Source organism: Tigriopus californicus, chromosome 8 (genome assembly GCF_007210705.1).
Source record: "Tigriopus californicus strain San Diego chromosome 8, Tcal_SD_v2.1, whole genome shotgun sequence".
Lineage (NCBI taxonomy): Eukaryota > Metazoa > Arthropoda > Copepoda > Harpacticoida > Harpacticidae > Tigriopus > Tigriopus californicus.
Window position 1 is genome coordinate 11,699,390 of NC_081447.1, and position 26,754 is coordinate 11,726,143.

A 26,754-nucleotide genomic window follows, 5' to 3' on the forward strand; every position below is an offset into this window, starting at 1 on the left:
GAGACCTCGATTTTATAAAGCAATGTTGCGTGTCAAAGCTCCGTAAATTGAACTTGACATTGGAAGATCATGATTTCTTGGGATCTTCAAGCACAAGGAACCTGGTTGTAATCGAGGTTGAAGCCAGTCTTCCCCGAAATAACGCCTGTTAGAGACTGAACACCCACTTGAAAACTCGCACCGGGTGAAGCTAAAAGATAAGCAAAAATCAGAAACGGTAAAAAGGTAAAGGTCTTTGTAAAATAAACGTGTGGTATCTTTGCAATTTATTTAGTATTTGGTGTGCTAAGGTCGGAGGGGTTAAGCAACACCATAGTTGCTAGCTATTATAGGGAAAGGGTTGTTCATATACTTCTAGACACTGGATGTCGGACGATCCACCATTTGGATGGCTAAGATGTACCAGGTGCGTCATTAAGAGCAACACTGGTAAATCTTTTTGTTTTACATCTGAAGATAAATGAGTTAGCAGGACAAAACAAAAAATAAATGGACAGTTGTGTGTTAGACGGAAAGTAAATGATAAAATCTAAAACTTTAAAACTCTGATTTTTACCACGGCAAATGCCAAATCAGGAAGCGTTTGGTGCCCTCCTCCGAGTGGACCTACCCGCATCTGAGCTTCTTAAGGTCACTAAGGTAATCTGGATTGCATTTTAGGCATGAAGAAGGTTATGAAAGATGATTGCTGATTCAAAGAATGTGTCGTTACAGACTTTTTGATTCACAAGAGGAACGAAAAACGTCTAGAAGGATATCCAAAATGAATTTTTAGCCAATGGGCGGGTCAGATCGAAATGCTCCAGTTTGCCGTAGGACAAATAATCTAATCAGTCAGCTGGTCAAGGTTTAGGAAGAGGGAAAGCCTCTAAATGCTGAATAAATATGAAACCCTCATGTTGTCTGATCTAAGGTCATCTTACTCACAATTAAAGGCTTGGACGCTGGCACAATCATTTTTCATTCAGGCCATAAAACATTTGCCTTTGACTGAGTTTACAACCTGTTTACAACCCGAGAAGTTCAAGAAAATCCGTTTTCAGGCCCCAGAAAAGAGCGAGCATAATGCTGGGTCAATATAATATGCCTTTATGATGGCAACCAAACATCATACCGCAACAAGATTATTGGGAATCCCAGAACCAGCAAAGGAGACGTCCAACCCTGTCTGGTATTAGAAAGAATTCTTGTCCCTCTGTGGCCAATTACTTGAATGTGATGACAAGTAGAATTGTAAATTGGAAGCCAGAAGTGGCGCAGGCCCACGGCAAAGTGCTTCTATTCGAACATGACGGGGCCCTGGTCCTCACAACTAACAAGACAAAGGCCTGTTCTAATGTTGTGCATGACCCATGTTCCATCAAAAGTCAAACATTGCTCTTTATCTTTCAATGTTATAATACTCAATTTGGCCACAAATTACAGCCGAAGTCTGCAAAACAAACTTCTACTTCAAAAAAGCCTTGATGGTCACACTCTCCCACACCTACAGCCGTCTCAACTCCCTATTCATCCTCTACAATACGTAGGCCTTGTTGATCCGGTAGCATCTTTCAAGTCAGACTTGGACCAATTTTTAGATAGCATTCCAGATCAACCCTACATTCAAGGACTAGTTCGGTTTACCAACTCAAATTCGTTGGTAGACCAAATATCATGTAAAGATTGAAAGGTAATAAATAGACGAATTATAACCTTTCATTTTAATAGTACTGGGGATTACATTCCCTGTAGCGATGAGAAAACCCCGTGAAAAAACAAAAGGAAGATGTTTCTCTTTCCGTCATCATCTGGGGCATTTATGAACGCCTAGAGTAGGGCTGATTTACAATTTTCGTCGACTAATGTCACAAGAGCTCGCATATGAAATTGCCACTAAATCGGTTCATGATTGACAGAAATATGACCATTTTAAACTTTTTGTTCCCAAAATCCAGTTCTCTATGAGGCGTGTTCAGCATACTTACATGTGATAACGGAAGGAATGGTGTCTGCTGCGATAGGACTTAAGACGTCACCGCAGAAAGAGCCCGAAATTGGGCTGGCCAGGGTAATCCGGCTTACTAACATGCAATTAGTCTAGTTGTGAAGATAAAATTGAAATGCATTAGATAAAGTGGTAGGAAACAAATGAAGACAAAATGAACGCTCGCCGTGCGAAGAATTTTAATAATAATATACTTTTGACCAAAAATAAGTCGACAGAAAATACGGCCCGGCAGTCTTGAATGAAAATTTCCGCCCCTTCGACTTTGATTATTTTGCAAGGCTTGTGTTATCAATATAGGAATACATTTACTCGTAACCTGAGCACATTAACAAGGTCATGTTAAATTATTACTAAGAAATCTGAATTAAAGTGTTCTTAAAGAAGGAATGACATGGAAATGTTTTTGTTCAAGTGCCAAGACTTCTAATAACAATTTTTGTTGTTATTGAAAGAAAAGGAACAGCTTTTGTAAAAAATCATCTTGGATTTTAGATCAGATTAGAATATTAATCAATTTAAAACCTACAAAGAGATAATATTTTTGAAAACGTAAACAAGTGAACTTAGTTTGGTTTCCAAATAAAATTTTATTCAAATCCATTGAGCAAACAATAAGATATCTCGCTTTCAAAGTTTGCATTTGCATTAAATTTGACTACAAATTCCTCTGGTTATATTTTAAAGCAATTGCCAAGAAATTTAATATTCCTTTTCTATGCCTAAAATACAAATGGAAATACTTCACTTTCTTGAAGCAGGTAGAAAAATCCGAAAATAGTTTGCAATATAACTTAAAATTGACTCAATGTCAATATTGCAAAATTGTGTTGCCATGCTTGTCAATCGCAACTTTAATCATGCTTGATCTTGAATTTTGACAAAATTTGATCAACGTTAAATAAAAACATCGCTAGTACGTAGAAATTAATTATCGCAAAAAGTAACAAATTTGAAAATTAAACTGCCTCATGTATCGTTAAAATATTTCAGAAACATGATAGAATAGTGTAGCTTTTGGCACTTAACTAAAATGAAGGGTAATTCTTCATCTTTTGTAAGTTTTAAGTGACATTTTTAGCTACTTAGAGAAATCTAAACGAAAGTGAAAAAGTGTTACTTCTTGTCGTGCCATTGAAAAAGACAATAACATGCCTTGGGAATAACTGGAAACATTTTTTGATCTTTTAAGGTGCAAAATTATGAAAATTGAGGTCAATACATAACCAAGGGTACGTTTAATACTGAATGACTACGTTTTTTTGACGACTCTCAAGTTGCAGTCTTGAAAGACTCAATATATGCGAAAATGTGCAAAAATAGCTTGAATACATGAACATTAACAAGTGAACGCACTTACTTCTGCTTGGTCGGCAATAGCAGACAAGAAAAAAGCATCTATTGTGGATCCAACTGCCTCGCGCACTTGAATATTGCAATATCCTGGAAATACGAAAAGGCAACATAATTCTTTGTCTAGGAATAATATGAAGTTTTAGAGGGGGAGGGTTATGCAAATCCCCTCTTGGCATCAATATCCATTTGGGTGTTAAGTGCGCTGATATCCGATCGGAATTGCCCAAGAAGGATCCCTTCCTACCAAACCGTGCTGGCAGGCGGGTCGACGGGAAATCAAAGAGAGGACGAATCTGCAAAAATATTATCTTTTCGAACTATTCATTTCGTGAAACTGGCTACTATTTGTAAAGATATAAATGAAATCCATCCGAGGTAACACATACTTTATTTAAATCCTCGAGAAGACCTCTCAGCTCTGGAACCGGTTTCCTAATAACCTTGTTCAAAGAAAAGTTCATTGTGAGGTTGCCTGCTCAATGAAACAATCAGAGTATAGATCAGAAGAAGCATAGATTTGTATTGTACCATGAGAGCAAAACATGTAATAAATAAAAAAGTGTTTTGATCTAGGATCCTTGACGGTCAGGAGTTCGGGTTGGTGTTGAGCTTATTCTTCGTTTTTATTCCTCTTCTTCTCAAACCGATATTTAATTGACTAAAAAGGGTTCATACAGGCAGTGACTAGAATGAGGTGTGAGCATGAACATAAAATCACACCATCTCCCTATTCGGGCAGGGAATAAATAAATAAGCATCCGGGGTCATGGGTCATCTGGGGTCATGGGTCATCCGGGGTCATGGGTCATCCGGTCCATGGGTCATCCAGGGTCATGAGTCATCCAGGGTCATGAGTCATCCAGGGTCATGAGTCATCCGGGTCATGAGTCATCAGGGTCATGAGTCATCCGGGTCACGAGTCATCGGGTCACGAGTCATTCGGGGTCACGAGTCATCCGGGGTCACGAGTCATCCGGGGTCACGAGTCATCCGGGTCACGAGTCATCCGGGGTCACGAGTCATCCGGGTCACGAGTCATCCGGGTCACGAGTCATCCGGCGGTCACGAGTCATCCGGGGTCACGAGTCATCCGGGGTCACGAGTCATCCGGGGTCACGAGTCATCCGGGGTCACGAGTCATCCGGTCACGAGTCATCGGGGTCACGAGTCATCCGGGGTCACGAGTCATCCGGGGTCACGAGTCATCCGGGGGTCACGAGTCATCCGGGGTCACGAGTCATCCGGAGGTCACGAGTCATCCGGGGTCACAAGTAATCTGGGGTCACGGTAATCTGGGATCACGAGTCATATGGGGTCACGAGTCATCGGGGTCACGAGTCATCCGGGTCACGGTCATTCGGGGTCACGGGTCATTCGGGGTCACGAAGCCATATGCACCCTGGTGAGAAATCACACCCTGACTGGCATTCCTCACTGGATGGCACACCAGTGGGCGATCCAAAGACCAAAGGACTGATCCAGACGGGGCACTGGCCTCCACACAGGGTTCACGTAAGTTATCGGCAAACCATCCGCACTACGGGGAAAATCCACACCACATTGGACTCTGGGCAGCTGGCCTCCAACAAAGGGAGGCTCTGGCCTCCACATGGAGCTCACGAATCAGCCGGGCTCTTGCCAGGTGCATAAGCCTCTTCTCTACACACAAAATCTTACAGGAAGAGTAACACTCGATCCCCAATTGGAAGCCCAACACAAGGTGGACAGAGGGCAGTTGCTGGACCATGTCATGTTCTCATGGGAAGCTTAATGGGAAGACTGTTTATTTGTTTGACTAGAATGGGTTTATATTGGTAATGACTAGAACAAGGTACAAACATGAACATACAATCATACCAAAATTGTGGCCTTGAAAGCTTGAGTGTGATCCTGGAGCCAGATGAAATCATTTTTTTCTTTTTCTGCAAATCACGGAGCGGGCTGGCCGCACCAGATACACTAGAGCTAAAGCTGCCTAATTGGATCACCAACCCCATAAATGATGGGAGGTCGGTGTTGGTGGTCAGCACAGGAAAGTCAGCAATGGGTGACAACTTCCAATTATCCACTTGGATGGAGTTCTTTGCAACAATATAGCCCACAAACTCAATGGAAGGGGCACACAATGTAGATTTTTCCTAGTTTACAGTTAAGTTATGTCTTTCACATCGTTCCAAGGTGTCCCACAACAAGGAGACGAGTTGAAGGAAAGTAGGGTGACCAATGCCCATGTCATCAACAACTTTGTTCATAGACAATCCGTCCATGGCATTTTTGCCTGTGTATGAGTACGAATCACCCGTTGAAATGAATCCCATCAGGTCACGCAAGAATTTGTACCGGCCAAAGGTGGTGATGAAGGTCGTAAGTGGCTGGGACCCTTTGCGGAGAGGCATTTGCCAATAACCCTTAACAAGGTCGCATTTGGCAAAATATGTGTCATCCTGGTTAAAACCGGAGATGGCGTCGGCAGGAGCCTTTGTTGGGTAAATGAGTGTTTGACATCCGTGTTCAATCTGGTTGGATCGACGCAAAATCGGATATTCCCGATGAATTTTGGTGCAATGACCACTGGATGACACCAATCCGATGGCTAATCAGTCTTCGCCCACGCGCTTGATGATTCCGCGTTCTTCCACCTATTTGAGTTCCTGCTCAACCTTGTCCCTCAGTGAATAGGGGATCTGGCGGGCGGCGTGCATTGAGAAGGGTTGATACCCTGTCTCATGAACAACTGGAATATTCCAGTGGTTCATGCCTGTCTTGAGGCATATACACATGGTAGAGTTCGACAGAGTTGCTAAACACCTTAGAGTAGACGGTGTGGAGTTTGGCTTCCACAGATAGAAAAATTTCCACGTCTGTTGTTTGTTCAGGCAAGGAAGCGATCCATGATTGTCTTTCAGGCCAGAGCGGGTGAGATCGGGATTCATGGATGTCAGGATCTGGGGATCTCTCAACCCCTTGAACTGTCCTCTTTAGGGAGGGTAATGGCCGTGGAAAGGCTTCACTGACAATGGTCACAGACAACATGTCCTTAAATCCAAGTAGAGCCCATTGACAGTGATCAAGATGTCCTTGGCCATGTGTTCATCAACCGAGATAGAATCCCGGAAGGAACCCAATTGTCAAAGGATGGAACCGCCCACTGTAGTGATTCGATTATTGATGTGAGGATCAAAGGGCATGGGGAGGCCTGTCTTGTAATACACCTGAATTCCCATTACAGATATCTCTGCCCCCATATTAGAAATGGTGATAACCGATATTGGATGGCCGTTTATCACACGTAAATAGACCTGGATAGTTGAACACGGGGTGCCAAGCGAACACAGGCTGGTGGTGGTGTCCAGTCTGATACTGGCAAATGCCTTGGTTGCTCCAACAGAGAGAAGTATACTGAACGGCACGCCACATGAGGGCCAATTCTTGTCCTTTGCAGGACAATCACGCTTTGGATGACATGGGCGTCCACAATGCAAGCATGATCAAGCAACTTGAGAGGCCATGAAAAAACCTCACCGCTATCAACTCCGCCACGGATAATTCCGCCAATGGCAATCTCCGCCATGACAAACTCCGCTAAAGGTGAATTCCGCCAAGAGCGAATTCTGCCAAGGCAATTTCCCTGACATTACAGTCCAACATAAAACCCAAAGAATGGAACTCCGCCACATGTGACTTCGCCATTAAAAACTCGCTGCATTAAAGTCTGTCAAATGGGATTTTCATGCAAAGAAGTGGGTCAGCTTCTAAGCTGTCATGTTGCACAAAGCCAACAATATACGAACAGCATTAGGCCTACCATGTTTAGGAAGGGTGGGCCTACGGGCTGACGAAATATCAACTTCCCCTATGACTGATTTTTTTTGTGTTTTAGTAATTTGGTTATGAAAGGTGAATTCATTTTATTCCTGGGGAGTTTGTTCAGGTTGGCTCAGGTTAACCAAGACTATGCTCTAAAGATGCAAACAGCTACCGATGATACTATTCTAATGAATAGTTTGAGCTCATTTGGGATTATATATGTTCAGAGAATGGTCCAAGTTCTTTTGAACTTGTACCGTCAAAAAAGCCCGAAACGGGGCTATATTTGAGCGTGCATTGTCTGATTTCTAAAAAAGACAAAAATAAGGTGAAGACTTTAGAAGAATTAGCCATTGAGAGATATCACCTTTATAACAGCAACCTGGCTTCCAGCAGGAGACTTAGATGAAGAACTTAGCATAGTTGGTTTCAACTTAGTTCGTTGTGATAGGGTACGTCCTAATAATCACATTTTCCCACATAGGGGTTTGTATGTTTGTTTTGTTTGCCACAAAGTCAATTGGCAGCTCTCTCGCACGGCCTGCCATCTGATTTTGGGTGTCCTAATCGAAGGATATTCTTGCTTCGTTGTCACAGCCCAACATTAAATATTACCTCACCTTCGGGAATGACCGCTGGTGCGCCCATGTAAGCTGTTAAAGCAGCAACTCATGCTGTAATCAAATATCACAGAGAAGCTCGGACTTACCTTCCCTGGGATCGCAAATTGGAGAGCGGATGCTCTACCAATACGGTACCCCAGCAAGCCTTGCATAGGGGTGTATGCCTATATGTTAGGAATGATCAGCAAATGAGTTCTGCACAAATGTCGAATGGAGAAGTAGAGGTCTTAGTTTGTCATATCCGAAGGCTTGATCTGTCTTTTGTAACAATGTATAGGCCCTCTTATGTTCAATAAACTCATTTATGTCAGCTCTCCAATTCACTGAAAATGAGTTGGATCAGGCAGTTTGCTCCAAAGCTTTCCTTGTAGGGGAACTTAATTTTCCGGTTAGCGTCGTAGAGGAGGAGGCTAGTCCCGATGGGTGTATTCCCAATTCGAAATCGACATCTCAGTCGTTCGAAAAGCTGTAAAGAATTTGCGATCTTACGCAATTCCTCCGAGCATTTTGGTGTAGCCACCAGAGCAAATAACGTTCTTGACTTGTTTTTTTTCCAATGACCCTGATCTGATACAGTATGTCCACGTAACACCTTGTAATCTGTCAGATCATCATGCTCTTGTGATAGGGTCGACCATAACTCAAAAGCAGGCGTGCTCTAAAGTAAGACAGGCCAAAAAGGTCTGGCTAAGTTCAAGTTCAAAGATGAACATCGGCCGTTGATTAAAGTGAAGTGTCTCGCTCTGGGTTCTACTATAGACTGACGTTTATTCACGTAGATGACCAGGGTTACCACATTACCCCCCGTTCAAGATAAAACACGNGAGAATAGCGATGTTTGGACCAATGGATTCGGGAAGCTTGCGTATGAACAAAGCACGAAAAGCCAAAGACGATTCCGCAGATGCCGCTCCATCAGGCCACAACTTCTTTAAGAAGTTCAAGGTTTCTGTTGGTTGGGTGTCGCCCATGCGATAAGCAATGCAATCTTCAAAGAGCTCAATGTAGCTCTTTTTGGATGCCTTCAACACGTGGTTTTTAAAGTTTGTGTAAGGTTGACCAGAGGAAGAATCTACCTCATCGTCACAGGTCTCGATGATGGAACTGAAGCGATCGAGTTCTTCCACTTCCAAAGCCGCCACAACGTGGTGGTACTTTGTGGACTCGGTGGTGATCTTGGCCAAACGAAACTGACTTTCGGCCGAACGGAACCAGCTCTCTGGAAGACGGGGGTTGTACCTAGGAATCTTCACAGAGACGGCCATTACGGGTTCAGTCGTTTCAAAGGCAGAATCGGGGTTTTGGGTGGCCATGATGATCAAAACGTAGCTTAAGACGCTGACGAATTGAAGGAAGTTGACAGGGCAGGCGCCTAGACTGTCGGGTCAGGTAGTATTCGTAAGTCGGGGTCACCAATGAAGTGTCTCGCTCTGGGTTCTACTATAGACTGACGTTTATTCACGTAGATGACCAGGGTTACCACAAAAGAAAGATTATAAGAACTAGACCTGGTTTCAATTCTGAAACAGGAATATTCCATCAATGCAGCCATTGATAAATTAGTTTCAGTTTTTAAGGAAGTTTGCTCCAGTCCAGCAATATCTGAATGTGTTCCGAAAGGTTGTACACGGACAAAAAATCCAAGATATAGGAAGTCTTTGTTCAAAAAGGGTTGCAAACTAGCAAAAAGGCTGAAGAGCACTTCGAACCCTGTGACATCTCAGTTTCTGATGAGATACTCACTGGTTCTTCCTCCTGTTTTCTCGTACTTGATGCGTTGCATCTTGGATCAGAGCACGTTTCCATCTTCACTAAAGTTAGCTCATGTTGTTCCATTTTTTGAAAGGGGAGGTAAGTCGCTCCGCAGTTATTATAGGCCGATTTCTCTCACTTCGAATATTGCGAAGGTGTTTGAGAAGATTTAAGTGTCTCGCTCTGGGTTCTACTATGAACTGACGTTTATTCATGGATTTAGGGTCAATTCTAGTGATCGCAGAGGCTTAATGTACGTTTGAGAGCACCTTCAAGCCCTTGCAAATCCAGGCAAGTTCAAATAATGAATTCCACTTCTCTTCTTTCTCGGGCTCCTTCATTGTTTAAATTGCTTCCCTCTAATGTTCGTAGGGAATAAGTAGGCCTTGTTGATCTGGTAGCATATTTCAAGTCAGACTTGGACAAATGTTTAGATAGCATTCCAGATCAACCCTACATTCAAAGACTGGCTCGGTCTGCCAACTCAATTTTGTTGGTTAACCAAATACCATACACAGATTAGAAGATAAAAAATTTGCCTCAAGATTTAGACTGTAAAGGTGAATTTTTATGACTTCAGTTCCATTTTTTCCGTATTCTGATCAGACTTTTAATACTTAAGTTCAGAATACCTAGTGGGAGGTCCGTCCCTCTGAAGGAGTTCATTTTTGGCGGAGTTCATTTCATTGCTTGAAAAACTGCTTTAAGCAATGGTTCATTTGGCGAATTTCCTTTTTTAGAGAGATCTGTATCCATTGACGGGATTGGGAATATGTCATGGTGAAGTCGTCATTGGCGGAGTTCCATTATGCGGTTTTTTTGGCGGGTGGAGATTGCACTTAGAAGACTTGAGTGTGGCGGAGTTCATTATGGCGGAGTTTATGTCCAAAACATATAGGTTAGGTAATCAAGTGGAAAACTTATTGCATGAAGTTATCTGAATCATTAATCTCAAGCTAGTGAAGTGTAAGATCATTTGAAGTAGTGATTTCCTCATAAGAAAGCTTCCTAACTATGAGAGTGCCCACAAGTGCAAACAGGGATAACCTGCAACCAAGTTGACTCCAAAGTCACATTTTTATGATTATATGCCCTGATTATGGTTATAACAGGAGACCTGAAGATAGGTGTGAGAAGCTAAGCCCATTAACTAGGTGCTCTTCATCTCCAAGAGCTATCAAAGTAATCCATCTAATGCTTGGGTCAGGAATAATTCATGTGTCCATTCACCACGGGAATTCATTAAGTCAGGACCTTTTGCCCCCTGACGGTGGATGGAACACCCTCTCTTTTTGGTTATTTTGCTCAATGATTTTGAGCCCAAGTTTCTATATTTCCGGTTAGAATATTTTGACTTCTTTGCACCCTGAACCGAAATGTTTCCCAAGGAAGGAGACTCTGAGCCCATTTCTTTAGCTCCTTTTCACACTGCCTCCTCCTCTTCTGAGGGGCCCTTCAGGCTCTTTCCTCTTAGTTAAGAGCCTGTTCTCACTGATGTGATTATATGTTCATGCTCGCACCTCATTCTAGTCACTACCCATACAAACCCGTTCTAATCAAATAAATAATCAGTATTCTCATCAATCTCCCCATGCGAACGTGACATGGCGCAGTCGGTTTGGCCGACTGCTGCCCTATGTCCATCCCGTGTTGCTTGCTCTCTTCTTTCAAGGATCAAGCCTTACTCTCCCCTGTGCGATGCGATTGCGTGGAGAAGCAGGCAATGCAACTGGCAAGAGCCCAGCTGATTCATGAGCTCCGTGTCAAGGCCAGAGCCTCCCTCTGTTGGAGGCCGGTTGCCCAGAGCCCAATTTCCTGTCGGAGTGCGAATGGCTTGCTGATAGCTTCCGTGAACACTGTATGGCGGCCAGATGCCCAGTATGTTCTTTGCGTTGCCCACTGGTGTGCCAGCCAGGGCATGGATTTCTCACCAGGGTGCGGGTGACTGGTCTATTCAAATGAATAGTCTTCTCATTAAGCTCCCCATGAGAGCATGACACTAACTTCGTCATATTTCTTGGTCGAAATGTTCCACACTACTCTCTTGTGGTTACCAATCTACAATCAGACGTTATCCATGACAGCAACTTTCAGCAGCTAAAGCAGGGTAAAACGGGAGTTCTCATGACGGACATGACGAACGCATCTGGCAATTATGGATTTGGACAATTCCCTTGACAATCCATCTATGAAGGGTGGGTTGGACATGGCCACGACGGCCACACCGTCATTGCTACGGAGGTTCGGAGTGATATGGCCAACAAAAGGAGAGCAATCACTTGAACCATTGATGATCTTAACGCCAACCTGATTGGGACAACCATGAAATCCAGGACGCTACTGTTGATGAAAGTTGCTGAAGCCGAGGCCACACTGATTGAATTGGAGACTATCATCCATGACCATATTGCTTCAGGGTTGAATGAAGACGTGTGCTTAATGGTTCATTCTCATGAACAAAAGGACGAGAGTCATGGGGGGGGGGAAGCAGAGGTCATCAATCATGTGGAACGCCGAGAGTTGAGGCAACCACGATATTTGGTGATGGTCAAGCTGATCTAAGAGAAAGACAGTGGACAAATGAGTTCCAACACTCACGGATCCTGCTTAGCACAGGCAAAGGTCAAAGAGTCCACCTGGGAACAAGTGGTGATGAGAGCTATGCAACTACTCATTTACCAATGAACCTTGGATGGCAAGGGATTGTAGTTCATCATGGGATTGAAAATGAACAAAGAGATACCCCCGTCTTTGAGAACTGCGACAGAATAGGGTCAGGCGAACCCAAACCATCGTGGATGACTTCTGCCTCTCACGAAACCACAGGATTAAGTTCTGGAGCAAGATCAACGATCGAGGTGAAGATGCCCAAGAGGAGACATTACTCAATTTGAAGAATGGACGAACGCCTTCCAAGCCCTGGTACATGAAACGAACAAGTCATCAGTGGAAAAATGGGGCTCCTCAAGGCCTCTCTTGAGGACGAAGCACGATTGCTCATTTCTGGGTACGGAAATACGAAAGAGCATTATTTGGAAGCTCTTAGAGTGATTGGCAGGTCTATGAAGACCCACTGTTATTGGCAGAAGCGCAACAAAAAGAGATTGAGAACCTTCCCAAGGTTAAACCTGGGGATTTAAACAGTCTGTATAAATTCACCTTCGCTCTCCAGGGACACCCACCTTCTCACGATCTGTGATATGCTTGGCAAGGGCGATTCTCTGTGGTGTCACTTGGTGCGGTTGATTGAAGGAAATTGGATCGAGAGACATATTTTGCGTGGGACAATTAGGCAGAGCGCCTTCCTGATGAAGAAAAATTAATGGCTTAAGCAAGTGGCTTCTACAGAGAGTTAAGAAGCAAAGACGCTTTTCCGAGAATCAGCCACAAGGGGCGTATGCCACAGAAAGAGCCCATCACTATCTCAAGAGCAAGACAAATGCTCATGTGACAAGCACGAGGTAAAACAGATTAGATTGGTATAAGCAAAGGCAAGGAAGAAAGACAGATTGTCCACGGAGCATCCGGTTCCACTAGTTCAAATCCTATTATTAAATGTGTCTGGGGCAGACGGTGAAAGGTTCCAAATCAACGCCAGATTGCATCCCAACGTGTGCCATCGACTGAAGGGATCTTCGTGGAAGAACATCAAGAGACATTGGGATCATCTCATGGAGTTGGATTTGTCCACCAACGAAAAAGAGGTCCCGATGCTGATAGAATTGAAACTTTAGAGTTTCGCCGGGATCTTCAGGAGACCCCTATGCCTTCCGAACTCGCCTAGGATGGATATGCCGAGGACAAATCGGAGAAGAGCCCTTAAAATTAGGTGGGATATCCTTATTTACTCAATCAACATGGGAGCCTAAAGGGCTTGTCAAGTGAACGCGTTCATGAACAACTGACGTTATGCCATGGAATAAAATCCAAGACAACATGCCCAGCCAAATTGCAGTGTGCTGGCATTGAATTTTGACATTTATTCCATTCTGCATGCTTGTCTAGGCAAATAGCGCTATGGTATTGAGCCAATTTGATAGTGCGTTCACCGATTAACACCAAACGTGTTCATTTTGTTGGGTTTTGTAACACAGCTCACACAAAATCACACAATTATTGAGAATTCAATGGGCGGATGGTGCTAGTTGACAGTGATGTTTGTCTAGAGCTCCCTCCCCAAAATGCTCAAAATCAGGGTGCTGACCAGATTTTTCCTTGAATTTCCTCCACTTGAAATGCCTTATACAGGAGGCTTGCTTAGATGAATGTCTGAATCAGTTCTTTAATACCGAGTTGTATGGAGCCAAAGGGGAAAGACGGTGTATCCAGTCACTCCTTGCTAGACCAATATGCCCTTGAGTTGATTCAGGGAATGATCAAGAAACGTAAGAGTGGACCTGGATATGAGGTTAGTCTCCCTTGGGTCCCAGGAATAGGGAAGCCCAAAAACATCCGCTGAGGGGCTGAAAGACGGTTGGAAGGACTGGAGATAAGGTTTGTCCGTGATCCTCGGTTTCACCGGGCATACATTAAAGCAATGCAAACAATGATTGAGAGGGGATATGTCACGGCTGCACGTAGACGATCCAATGGAAATTGCTCATCCAAGACAAGGATTTTTGCCGCTCCATGGCGTGTGGAAGAAGGTTCGAGTGGTCTTTGATTTGGCTACTAAGTTTCACGGAAAGAGCCTTAATGATCACCTTTTAACAGGACCTAAGCTTCAATGTAACCTATTAGATGTAGATCTTTGATTCAGCGAAAAAAAGGTGGCGGTAACGGCGGATGTCGAGGCAATGTTCTCTAGAATTGCAGTGAGTGAGGAGGACGCAAGATATCATCACTTCCTTTAGTGTGAGTCAAGTGACAGGCCTGCCCAGATCCTCCAGCGTGGTGCTTGATGCCTCCCTGTCATCATGTATGGCGATTAGTACTCTCCAAAAGACAGGAGATGCTCTGTAGTTCTGATGAGGTCAAGAAAGTCGTGAAGACCCAATTCTATGTGAACGACTACATAGATAGCTTCAGCAATGAATCTCATGCGATTGCCTTTGCTTCCAAGGTGATGGACGTGTTGATAGAAGGGAATTTTCATTTGTGTGGTTGGACGTCCAATGACAAGCAGGTAGCGAAATCAATCACAGGGACCGTGGAGGAACAAGTTTCCCTGCATGAAAATGATGCATAAGTCCTTGGATTAACCTGGAACAATTCGAAGGATTGTGTGACGTTCAGCGTTGATCTGAAGAGTGAAATAGTTTTTTCTTGACGAGGACGACTCAGTAAGCAGGCAGGACCATTCGATTCTCAAAGCCTTGTTTCCCCAATTACAGTGTCTGGCAAAACCAAAATGAAGGAGCTCGTTGTTCAGAACTTGGGTTGGGATGATCCAGTTATGGAAAAGACCAAGCGTTGGTGGTCAGAGTGGACTGATGGCTAGAAGGATCTCCCAAGAGTGGAATTCTCACGTTATCTATTGCCCTGGGGAGTTGACCAAATAGATAAACAATTGCATATCTTTTGCGACACATTTGAGCAAACGTTTGGTGCGGTTGCGTGTCTGAAGAGTTGGGACATTCGCGGGAACATGTCACATATCGGTAATTCAGAACCCCACCGATCTGGCAACTACAGCCAGCTTGGCACCGATGCTAACTGAAGTGTGGCTCAATGGGCCATCATTCCTGGGAAAGGAAATTGATCATTAGCCAGCAAACACGTCCCTCCAGCCTATCTCTGAGGAAGTCAAGAACAAGTTTGTGAACGCACATGCAGTCTTGGAGCCTCAAATTGCCAGGGATGAACGAACCCTTGAGGATGCTATCCAGACTTCGAAGTAAGCCAACCCTGAAGGAACATTGGGCGACTTGATCAATTCAGCCCAATAAGAAATGTTCCCAGATGAGCTAACGTCCCTCAACAGGGGGAGGGCAATTTCAAATCCTCACGACTCCGTGAGTTGCCACTCTATGTGGGCCCTATGGGTCTTTTGAGAGCACAAGGACGCTTGAGGAGAGCTCAAATAGGTTATAATCAAAGATTTCCAATCATTCTCTGCCCTCAGCTTCCCCTAAACAATCTTATTGTGCAAGACTCACATCATCGTCATCATCCTCCAGGAGTGAACCACGGACTGGGGATCCTTCGCCAAGAGTACTGGGTACTTAAAGGACGAAAGATGGTCAAGAAATGTCGACTCGAACGTGAATTCTGCCAGAAGATGACGAGCCTCCCCCTCACTCAGCAAATGGCGGATCTACCGAAAGAACGCCTTGCCTCTCCCAAACCACCATTTTTCCACACTTCAATAGATTTCTTTTGCCCAATTGAGAGTTTTAGGAACAAGGTTGAAAGAGGTGGGGATGCATATTCACCTGCATGACAATGAGGGCCGTCCATATCGGGTTGGTGCCATGTCTTTCAGCGGCAGACTTCCTTAACTTATTAGGGAACTTCATCAAATCGTGACCAGCTTCATCCAATCTATAGCGATAATGGGACCAATTTTGTCTAAGCTAGAAACATTCTAGAAGGCCTCTCTCAAGAAGAGGGACCTGTGCCTGCATTCCTCGAGTCCAGAAAGATCACGTGGAAGTTTCAACCTCCTGGGGCTCCCCATTGGGGTGGAACCCATGAGGCCTTGGTGAGGTCTACCAAGACGGCTATGATGAATATGTTGGAGGAAGAACAGACAGCCAGACGGCATTTGAAGGACTCAGAACTCAGGACCATGATATCCGAGGTGACGGGGTTCCTAAATTCTAGGCCTCTCACGCATGAGAGAGCGAATCCAGGGGACGGGCGATCCCTTACGCCCAATCACTTTCTCCGCCTTCGATCTAACGCTACCGTGCCACCCAGAAATTACGCCAATCTAAACACAAGAGACCACTTCCATTATGTCCAAGAACCCTTGGTCAAAATTCGGGAAAAGGGATTATCATCTAGCTTCCAAACCTTCTTCCAAGGAAAAAGTGGGCCATCAAACGGTCAAACTTGAAGGTCGGAGATTCCATTCTATTGGTAGGGAGTCCATTCCAAGATCCTAATGGAAAATTGGGCAAATTGTGATCACCCATCCCAGACCTGACATGGCTGTCACTGTTAACGCTGGAGGATGGAGTGACGGATAATAAAAATATGATAACGGAACTCGCTTGTTCCCTAAAACAATTTTTTGATGCTATTGCAAATTATAAAATGGAGAAAGAGAAAACGTGATGGAGAATAAGCAGTACATGAAATGCACTAGCCCGAATAGGAGCAACAAAGTTGTCTTCATAACCACTAATCAGGTTAATGTGACATAGGAACCAGAAACATATACTCCACCTAAGGGGAAAACAACTGACCACCCGTTTTTTCCATTTTGTCCCCGGAATTGCAAAGAAGTTACATCGACGTCATCTGCCGAAATCACGACGTTTTCTCCAAAAACAAGCATGACCTTGTGAGAACTTCTTTCTTGGAACATATAGTGACTCTCAACACCGATGAACCTATCTAGGTCAAATAGTTCCGCATTTCCGAGACGCACAGGTCAGCTTTGGTCGATCATTCGAATGACTGGCTTAAATTAGGAGTTGTCTCCCCTCTAAGTCACATTACATGTCTCCCATATTTTGTGTCCCGAAAAAGGACGGTAGTCTCCGGCCAGTTCTCGATTTTCGTGCTGTTAACAGTAAATAATTGAATGACAAGTACAGTCAGCGCGAAGTACAGGATTGTATTGATGAAATTGGCTGCGCTGGGTCGAAAGTCTTTTCTAGCCTTGATCTGATGGCTGGTTTTTGGCAGCTACCTCTGGCCGAAATCAGTCTGAAATACACCTACTTCATTATCCGAGGTTTCTGTTCCTAAGAGTGGAACTGTACTCCCATGGTGCTGATAGCATCCCCAGCCTCTTTTGGCCTCATGATGGATTTTGTCATGAGCGTTCTCTCAACACCACATATCAAAATGATGTCCTCGTTCATACTCCAAACAAAAGGTTTTTGACCGTCTTCGTAATCACGGGCTGATATTCAATGTCAGAAAATTTCATTTTAGGCAGCTCGAAGTGCCCTACCTTGGCTATACCTTGACTCCAAATGGTATTTTGCCAGGAAAGGACAAATCCAAGGCAATTAAAAAAAAGTCCCCTCGACCCAAAGGTCATTGACCGGAATTTCATTCCATTCAGTGCCATGCTACTCGCAGAAATCCATGAATATGTTTGGTCTAGGACCTCTACCAGACAACCGGAATTCTGACCATTCCTACCAAACACCAATTTTGTATCATCAGTATAGGAAGAGATACTGACACTACTACTACTACTCAGCTTCTGAAGTGGAGCAATTAAGGTTATGAAAAGAAGAGAACCCAAAATGGAGCCCTGAGAAACACCCGACTTGACATCATGCGTGTCACTAAGGGATCCCTCAACCTTAACCAATTGCTTCCCTACCACAAATGAAACTTCTTAACCAATTAAGAACATTGCCGTGGATCCCAATATCATGGAGTCTGTTAACTAACAGGCCATAATATATCTTGTCAAAAGCCTTGGCAAAGTCGAAATAAAGTACATCGACTGATTCATGGCTCTCTAGTCCCTCAATAGCTTGCTCTATACGTTCTATCAATTGGGTAACCGTGCTAAATTGTGCTCGGAACCCATGCTGGCAAAGAGGAAGGACATCATTGACTTCAAAAAACTCTACAAGTTTGAACTTCATGATCTTCTCAAACACCTTCGCAATATTTGAAGTGAGAGAAATCGGCCTATAGTTACCGGGGCAAACAAATACTAAAGATAGAGTTACAATCGATTCGAAGAGAGAAGCTCAGACCAATCAGCTTGGTCAGTCGAGTTGTTTTTTCAACCACAAAACATTATTGGTTGTAACTTGCGCCCTTCATGTTAACAACACACTGTCGCAGAGATCCCTGTCATGTCTTTTTCTGTGATGTGATATTAATTATTAGCCCTTATAAAATTACCCAACACACTTTTCACCTTTTTATGCATGAGTGCGTTTTGAATAAGCAAAAAGCACCCCAAACTCTCAGAGAGGGAATATTCAGCGGGGCAACTGGATTATCCGGTTCACATTGAATGACAATTCACCCCTTGAACTTGTGTGTGTTCCATCGGGAAATAAAATCTACTTGCTATCTATTATGTACTATACATAACTTACCCTCTTCTTGTCGGAAACAGTTGTTGTAATTCATACTCTGTAAAAGCTGGCCCCCCTGGTGATTATACGATTGGAAGTTTCCACTTTTCCCCGTGAAATATTGAGTGCATCCTGCGGGTGCTCTGAAAGAAATCATTCCTCATGTTATGCTACTAAAAGTTGCAAAAAAAATTACTCATATATTATACTTGGCCAGGCTATTGCAAGTGAAGTATGTGACCTTGATTTGGAAGTTTCGGTTCCCGGTGTCCGATCCTTTGGTGATGGCCAGTTCTCCTGCTGTTCCAGTGTTGCCAGTCTCAAGGTACACTGAAAAGTACCAAGAGATTAATCTACAGCTTTGAGAGTTGAAATTATTGTGCATTATCAGTTGATATCACAATCCAGGTCGCATTTCAATGATGAGTCGATGTTCATTGCTAAGACCTTGATTGAAAAAAGTCTAGGATTGGTTCCAAAAAATTGATTGTTTTGGTAGATATTTGAAAAAGAAATATTTGAATGTTTAAACCATCCCCCAACATATGATTCCTCAAATTACATCCTTGTTTTGATAACCTCTCAATATAATATGAACCAAAACATGGTTTTCGACATTCAGGTGTGATCATTAAATTGCAAAATATCCTTTTCAAACTATTTCTACCTTTCTTCTCCTTCCTTCATAGAGAAATGAAACATTTTAGTAAACTTTACACCATGGACAAAATGTATCCTTTTCTTATCACTTGCTTCAAGAATTCGAAGCATCTGTTTAGTTCATATTCGTGAAATTTCACATGGAATCGCACCTTTTGTACAGTTTTAAGAGAATGCTACGCTCCCAAATGCTGCAAATGCTTGGATTAGTAACTTCTATTTGTGCTTGACAAAAATGTGCAATTTGAACAATGTGTTTCCCGTGTTTTTTTTTTAAATCATCATCACGAGGCTTAGTATTTGAGGAATCACTCCGTTAGTGTGGCGGGTACCACCATCAATTGGAATATAAGTGTCAAATGATCAAGGGCCAGTGCCAGTTTCACTTACTATGCTGTCCCGTCAATGTTCCACAAACGGTGGGTGAAACGCATTGGCCGACGACGAGAAAGGACTGGACACCATGACGGAATCTGCCGTATCCCACAGGCCCCTTGGAGAAAGAATAGAGTTTTAAGTCTTACTCTCTGGAGCGAAATTTAAAAAGTTCATTATATATTACGTACCAGTGGCCAGGGTTTGAGTCACAAGTGTATCAAAATCCAATCTAAGTAAGAAAAGGAAAGACAAAACGTCAGGAAGAGCATGAATAAGGAGCACATCGACGAAAGTTGGAATAAAAGCATTCCAATAGTAAATGGTTTGCATGAAAGAAAAGCTTTTGGCCCATGACCAAGAACAAAGACTTGCTAGTATGTTCATTCCTTAAATCCAGCTTCCGTCCAAAACATTATATTTTCATTGATTGCTTACCGAATCTGGCAAGAGATTAAGTACAACGAATTAATAACGTATTGAAGACTGATCGAACAAATGCGTTTACACTTATCAAAATGTAAAAAATAGTCAAAAATTGATTTGGAACTGGTAAAAGTACGCGTATACCTCCATCTTGAAACCAAGAGAACCCGTGGCAACCCAAAACAACTTGGATGCAATTAAACTGTCTTAGTTCTGACTTTGAAATCCGCAATAGAACCCAACAGTACCTTTCAAGACAGGATTGAGAATGTGCAAGATGTTTTTAATGAATACCTACTACTTTGGTTCAAATGGAGAATCACAGAAGAATTGTTAAAATCAAGCTCAGCCCACCACTACGAGAAAACTACTTTATGATTCCAAAACACGTCGGGTTGCTGTTTAGGAAGGCATGCAATTACAACTTTTTCTTTCCAACGCCTCCTTTTAATGACTTTTTGTCAAGTTTCTGGAAAAGTGTTGTGATTTTGCATTTATAGCTAAAGCAGATAAATGAATCCCAAGAAACATACATGCAAAGCAAAAGCAAGAGTAAAAGTGATTCTATAAGATCATGTTACCGAAAATACTGGAAATCCCGTACCACCATCACATTACTTAATTCACATAATGCACAATTTGATTTGTGTGCAAGACAAATCAATCTCCTCCCTGTATGCCCTAGGTATTGTCTTGGTAAGTTAGCGGTTTTTCGCCTTCTGCCCGCCTCGATTTACAATATTTGTTAGAATTGATATGCTCAATCTTACTGTCACATATCCGGTCGAAGTTGTAAGTGCAAGTTTCACTCACAGTCGAGTCGGCTGACGGAAAACCATTGTTCTGAAATTCGAGTAACATTAAAACCAAGAATACACATCTTTTGTCATTGAAAATAAGCTTGATATCTTACCCGAATGTATGTGCAATTCTGCAAGTCAGTTTGGAATGAGAATAAACACAAGTCAATCAATTGGTTCAATAAGGTATCTGGTATTGAAAAGGTCATTGAGCGCTTACCTGAGAAATCGTTTGAGCTGAAGTGCACGCTCCACTTACACTGAAAAGACAGCACACACCAAAACCTAAAAGCATAAAAGAGACAATTGAGATATTTCCGAAATTCTCGTCAACATTAGATCAAATTGAATGATTAAGTCACCCGCAGCACAATTTCCAGAGGAAGATCCCCCTTTGGCGGTGCATTCAGTGGAGGTCAAACAGGTTCCTTGCAGGTTCCCTGTACCAGTTGTCGTGCAAACATCGTTCTAAAAAAAACACGCAGATAAGGACAAGGAACCTTTTGAATGCATTGCATTTGGCCTTATATCTATGTTATTATATTGTACTTACTTTGAAAGTGACGATGTTGAAGATACTGAAAAGTCCTGCAAAGGAGCAAGAAGACATGTTGAGGGTTTTGAAAAAGCTACAAATTGTTTTATGTGATCCAAGGGTAAAAGAAAAAATGAATGTCACAATACTTTTCTGTCGATGGCTCTTTTGATCCTCGTCTGAAAGCGCCCCATAAGCCAATAGCACAACCACGAGCAGCAGAGTATAGTATGTCCCTGAAATGGTAAGTTGTTAGTGTTAGACAGTGATATTAGATCTTGGAAAGTGATTTCTGAAAATTGTTTTTGGTTGTTGTTCGTCAAAGAAAACTATGGAGAGCAAACAATAATGAAAACAGGAGATTTTAACAAATGAAATGAAAATACAACGTTATTTCTAGACCCTACAGTACCCTCTTCTATATTCCAAGGGTTCATGGCTTGAAAAAAGACATGCAATCCGAACCGTTGTCCGAAATGAAGTATATTCGACGGCAATGACGTTGCTCATAATCAAGTTCCGACTTGCTCCCGAAGAGAAAGTAGTTGAAAATGCCAATAGCTGGTATCATTCTGTAAAAGTGGAGCAATCATGGATAGGGTGAAACCTACGATTTCCTTTGGTCTTGATTATATTTCAAGCCTGACGCTTAAAGACAAGGGCGAGAAAGCGAGGGTATATCCTTTATTGACTCATTTGTCAGCCCTGTTCCAAAAGTGTCCAAATATAAGAAACTTTAGCTCTACTTCCGTGTCAAATACCCTCTCTTGGAACTTAGCACAAGGAGAGGAGAAAATTAAAAATCAAACGAATACATTTCGCACCTTGGTTGTGCTAAGCTTTACATGTTCATTCCCTGTGACCCTCTGGTTCCATTGAGCTCCAATTGGTTAAGGTGCTCTTAGTCTAACCAAGAAGAAGTTCTTAGTCTAACAGAGCCCAAATCAAGTGCAACAAATGTACTTTGTTAAAAACTGAGCAAATGGTACCAGTTTTCACCCCTGCCATATCTGTCCAGTAGTGACGATGTCCTTGCCTTTTTTAAGCCTTAAGACGTTCGACTTCCAATGAAAATACAAATTCAATTATAAACAACTCGTGCTTTCAAAGCAGTAGGCTCCCTTTAGCTCCATCTAATAGTGATTGTTCAAGAATGTGACAAACAATTCCAATAGCTCAGTATGACCCAAGTCAAGGTTTAAGAGCAAATTGAGGTACTTATCGAAACTCTCAAGTTAAATATTGTACACAGTTTTCAGCCACTAGGTTATATCACCAGCCCTCCGTTTCGCAAAAGTAACAAACTTAATGCTCACCCATAGTGAAGAGATGTGTTCAGGTTGGAAGTTAAATGACAACTGATTCGATCCCAGTTTGGTCATTTCGCCGCTTTAGTTAAGAGTCAGCCATATTCTCTCGAGAGATCGGACCCTCCCCCTTTCTCAGTATCGTAATGGTCGGTTATAAGCAATAACCGCAACCGATATGTCTTTGTCGGAGACATGGCACTTGGTCATATTTAGCAAACGGTGAGTGAACAGATTCAAAGGGGGAAAACCATCGAATTTTGAAAGTGCTTCCTTAATGGCTCCTCCGGGCATGATACAGGGTCGTTAGTTTTAACATAAAGCACAACACGGTAAATTTCAAATGTGAGTAGAAACAAAATTTATGAGGCGACAGAAAGGAAACCATATCGTACTTATGCGATCTCAATTTGGAGCGTTTATTATACGTCTTATATTTTGACAAAGCAGGAAACATTATGTATATCTTGACTTGCATAGTGTGATTTCCTCCAGAATAATGATTGCTGATTTAGTTTAAGATCGATGACATTCGACAGTTGAATAAACATTCTAACATGGCCCAGTCAGCACGGTGAATGGTGGCTATTTGGACTTGATCAATTTGTAAATGATATGATCTGGAATGTTTAGTTCCAAATGTAGTTATAGGCTCGATCTCATATGTTCTGTGGATTGGGAGGGATTTCTGGATCGTGATGTATGTCTCGAGTAATGTTTTCCTTTGGGCTGGGATCGATTAGTTCCACGGGATTTTTTATGTAATGTTTGAAAATATACTACTCGGGCGACATAACCAATTTTATTGCTTACTTGAAACATGCAAAAAGATTGGTGTAGCAATTAGTATGCAGTTGTTTTTTTGTCTTGCGATCCCCACTCAAATCTGATGGCTTGTTGAAATGGAATTGTTTACTTCGTTTAGTATCTAAAGGAAGACGGATCATTGGTGGTCATTGCTGTTATGTATTGGCGGTGAACACCAAAGAGTGGAGATTCGTATTTTTAAACTCGCACCCCGGAGTTGGGGGCTTGGAAGTTAACCGGTATGAAAATGGGCTTGCCTAAGTGGTGAGCAAATGCTCATTCTGGTTCATGTCCAAGCATTAATTCAAAGGTAGGAGCGTTTAGAAAACTCGCCTTTGAACAGATTTAGGATAAGTTAGTTCACTTGGTCTGAAAAACTCTTCTCTAAGCTTGAAGCTTGAACTACCAGTTATTAAAGCGAAGTTCTGCTCTAATCTGAAATGGTTCACTTTTCTTTTGGTTACATTGAAAAAAAATCAAATGGTCTGGTGTTGTGGGCCGCACATGAGGTATACAAATCAGTTTACAATTTCGAGACAACCAGAATTTCCCTGAATTGGTGTCGGATCGGTTACTTGTAATGAAAGGTGCTGATGTAGTTTGAGCTCGATCGAAGCCTTAATATATTCTTGCTGATCTTGGAGTGGAAATGTCGAATAACAGTCGACTTATGCCCAATGAATAAACGACAATTGCTAGTAGAGGTTTGGCAAGTTGATCGACGTCATTTCAAAGATTGGAGAGAGCCCTCACGTCATCGCCAAAATCGATATCACTTGCATTTTGATTGAAATGATTCTCTAATTTGTAACGATTCACCCTCATAGGATATCCAAACCTTTAAACCAATGCACAAACAACCATGAAAATTAAACTTGAAACGCACGTTGAAATCACTCCAACCTGCATCTTGACTTCAAGAAACGTCCCCTTTGCTTATTGGGAGCATGCCAAGGAAGAGGCAGACAAGTTGATGAAATTTGGCATCAATGTTACTCGGCCTACCGATTGCACAAGTCCGACCATGTTCTTACCCAAACCAGACGGGAAAGAAGTTCGTATGATGACATGTTTGTGAGGGATTTCACGGGATGGATCAATTTCGTGAAACGAGCAATACACCCGTTTCCAATACTCAACGATTTGCTTCTTCGATTCCATCCAATTGCAAGATGTGTGTGACATTCATCGCTGGAAAGGATTATTGGTAAATCTTGTGGATCTGATCGTAATTGCATAATAATGCAAATGACCACGCCATTATTGATACTTTTCTTAAAAATTTAACGCCCTAGAGCTTGCCGATGGACCATATCGCTCATTTACTCACTTGGGTTTTTGGGATGAACTTTCATTTGATGACTACCACCGGATACTTATATTTCACAACCGGATAGTCATCCCTATTGAACAGCGAAATGACATTCTCAACACCCCTCACTTTCAACATCAAAGCATTACAAAAGTAAGAGCCCTTGCCCGTCAGCTTTACAAGCAATAATATTACTCACATGATCAGAATTTGTTCGGAGTGCAGCCAACTTTGTTCCAGCTAACAAAGAGAACCATTTGACCCATCCAATTCAGTGAAAACGTTTGAATCAAATTTCAATTGATCTACGTGAGTTAAAGGAAGCGCACTATATTCTAAAGGTGGATCGAGACTCTGCGTTGATGTATTTTGCTTCGTTTTGCAAGCTTGATTACCAAACTATTATAATAGCCTTGAAAGATTGGTTTGATGATTGCGGCCAATTTCACCCGTTCAGACGGCAGCCCTCAATTAAATATATAACCCATATTTGCGTTGTCATTTACAATATTTGACCCTTGGCAAATCCAAAGGGCCAAATTTATCTGATCAGGAATTAGCAAATTCAAACCTGGCTCGTTTCTGTGTTTTGTACTGTTTTTCACCCTTTGCCTCAAAAGGTCTTAGTAAATGAATTATGACATTTTTAAGTGTCATCATAACAGAAGAATCAGAGACGATGTCCTACTTTTTGGTTTGAATTCACGTGACTCCTTGTTTACATTGAGCAATGACGTCAGGAAGGTGAGCGTAATTCATTGTGAACGGTTTAAGTAATGTTATGCAAAATGAGGCTAGATTAATTGCAAGGAGTGTATGGATATTTGCGTTTGAAAACCCATGAACTCATAAGACCACAGAGTTGATCAAGTCAAAGTTTCAAAGAGACCGGGAGTCGCTATGCATGCCAGTCAGTCCGTTTGGTTGATGATCTCTCATATAAGACAAAATGTACGTACCTGCTTCGGCCTCCATTGTTAGTGTCCTTACTTTCGATAGATTATCTTGTTCTGGCTTGATCCTTCTTCAGTTCATTAATATCATATCTGGCAGGGTCCCATACCTCTCGCTTATCATAATATCAATCAATGTGTTAGCTCTCATAATCGCAATATCCTTCTGACATGTGTAACAAGTTCCATTTCTTGACGAGGATCCACCGCAGGCATCATTCTAGAGACAAAAAATAACAGCAATTAGTTAACAAAACAGGGAGTGCCGGCTTGGTAAACGAACACTTACCGGAAAATTGATGATCTGAAAAATTGAGAACACTGAAACCAAATATCAGATCGGTTGTATGAAGCTTATAGTTTCCAAGTTTGCACACACTTGACGCTCTTTCAATGACAAAAGAGTTCGATCACTTACGCTTGCCTTGCCGGTGGCATTGGAAGGTTTGAAGAAATTCCGGCAATATTCCAGGCCAAAGCCAAAGCCAAGATGGATAACCAAGAACTCATTGTTGAGGTGTGTTTTCAGAGCAACCACCGAAAATGAAGTGACAACTGAATGGATCCTCTCGCTTCAAAATGGAGAAAATGATTTGTTGGCAGACCGAAGACAACCGCAAGAGGTAATTCAAGGCGAGCTCGCCTGTCAAAGAATGATCAACCTTACATAGACCGGACACATTTGAGATTAATGGCCAAATTTTGCATGCTTGATACGTGAAAAGGGACCAGCTTCAAGACAAGCCGCGTTTATTGTAAAAATGGCTTGTGTGTGAGTCAAATCATGGCGGATCCAGTTTTCTGCTCTCGGGTAAATTTTTTGTTGGATTGATAATGTCTAGAGAGAATTTAACATGTTCTTAATAACGTCACTTAGCCACCATGCACTC

The 26,754-nt window shown here is 42.4% G+C and overlaps 1 protein-coding gene and 1 long non-coding RNA gene across 2 annotated transcripts; both read right to left on the reverse strand.

Moving 5' to 3' along the window:
• LOC131885358 (uncharacterized) lies at nt 1-19,837 on the reverse strand. The gene is made up of 6 exons (XM_059233386.1): nt 19,740-19,837; nt 18,899-19,019; nt 18,711-18,832; nt 3,348-3,430; nt 1,968-2,079; nt 1-190 (listed from the first exon to the last, which is right to left on the reverse strand). Coding segments are annotated over exons 1-6 (543 nt in total). The 5' UTR covers nt 19,741-19,837; the 3' UTR covers nt 1-86.
• A 1,072-nt stretch (nt 19,838-20,909) lies between these two features.
• Nucleotides 20,910-22,023, reverse strand: LOC131885360 (uncharacterized). Its single transcript, XR_009373829.1, has 6 exons — nt 21,635-22,023; nt 21,504-21,538; nt 21,313-21,418; nt 21,171-21,235; nt 21,064-21,081; nt 20,910-20,993 (listed from the first exon to the last, which is right to left on the reverse strand). It is a non-coding gene; the product is annotated as an uncharacterized LOC131885360 (long non-coding RNA).
• Nucleotides 22,024-26,754: the final 4,731 nt, after the last annotated feature.

Bases quoted from the DNA above. Each gene is read 5' to 3' on its own strand.
- LOC131885358 (XM_059233386.1), bottom strand. The intron at 18,833-18,898 runs GTATAATATATG...GATTTCTTTCAG, and splicing joins ACTTGCAATAGCCTGGCCAA to AGCACCCGCAGGATGCACTC. The intron at 3,431-18,710 runs GTAAGTTATGTA...TCGTATTTCCAG, and splicing joins CTGTTTCCGACAAGAAGAGG to GATATTGCAATATTCAAGTG.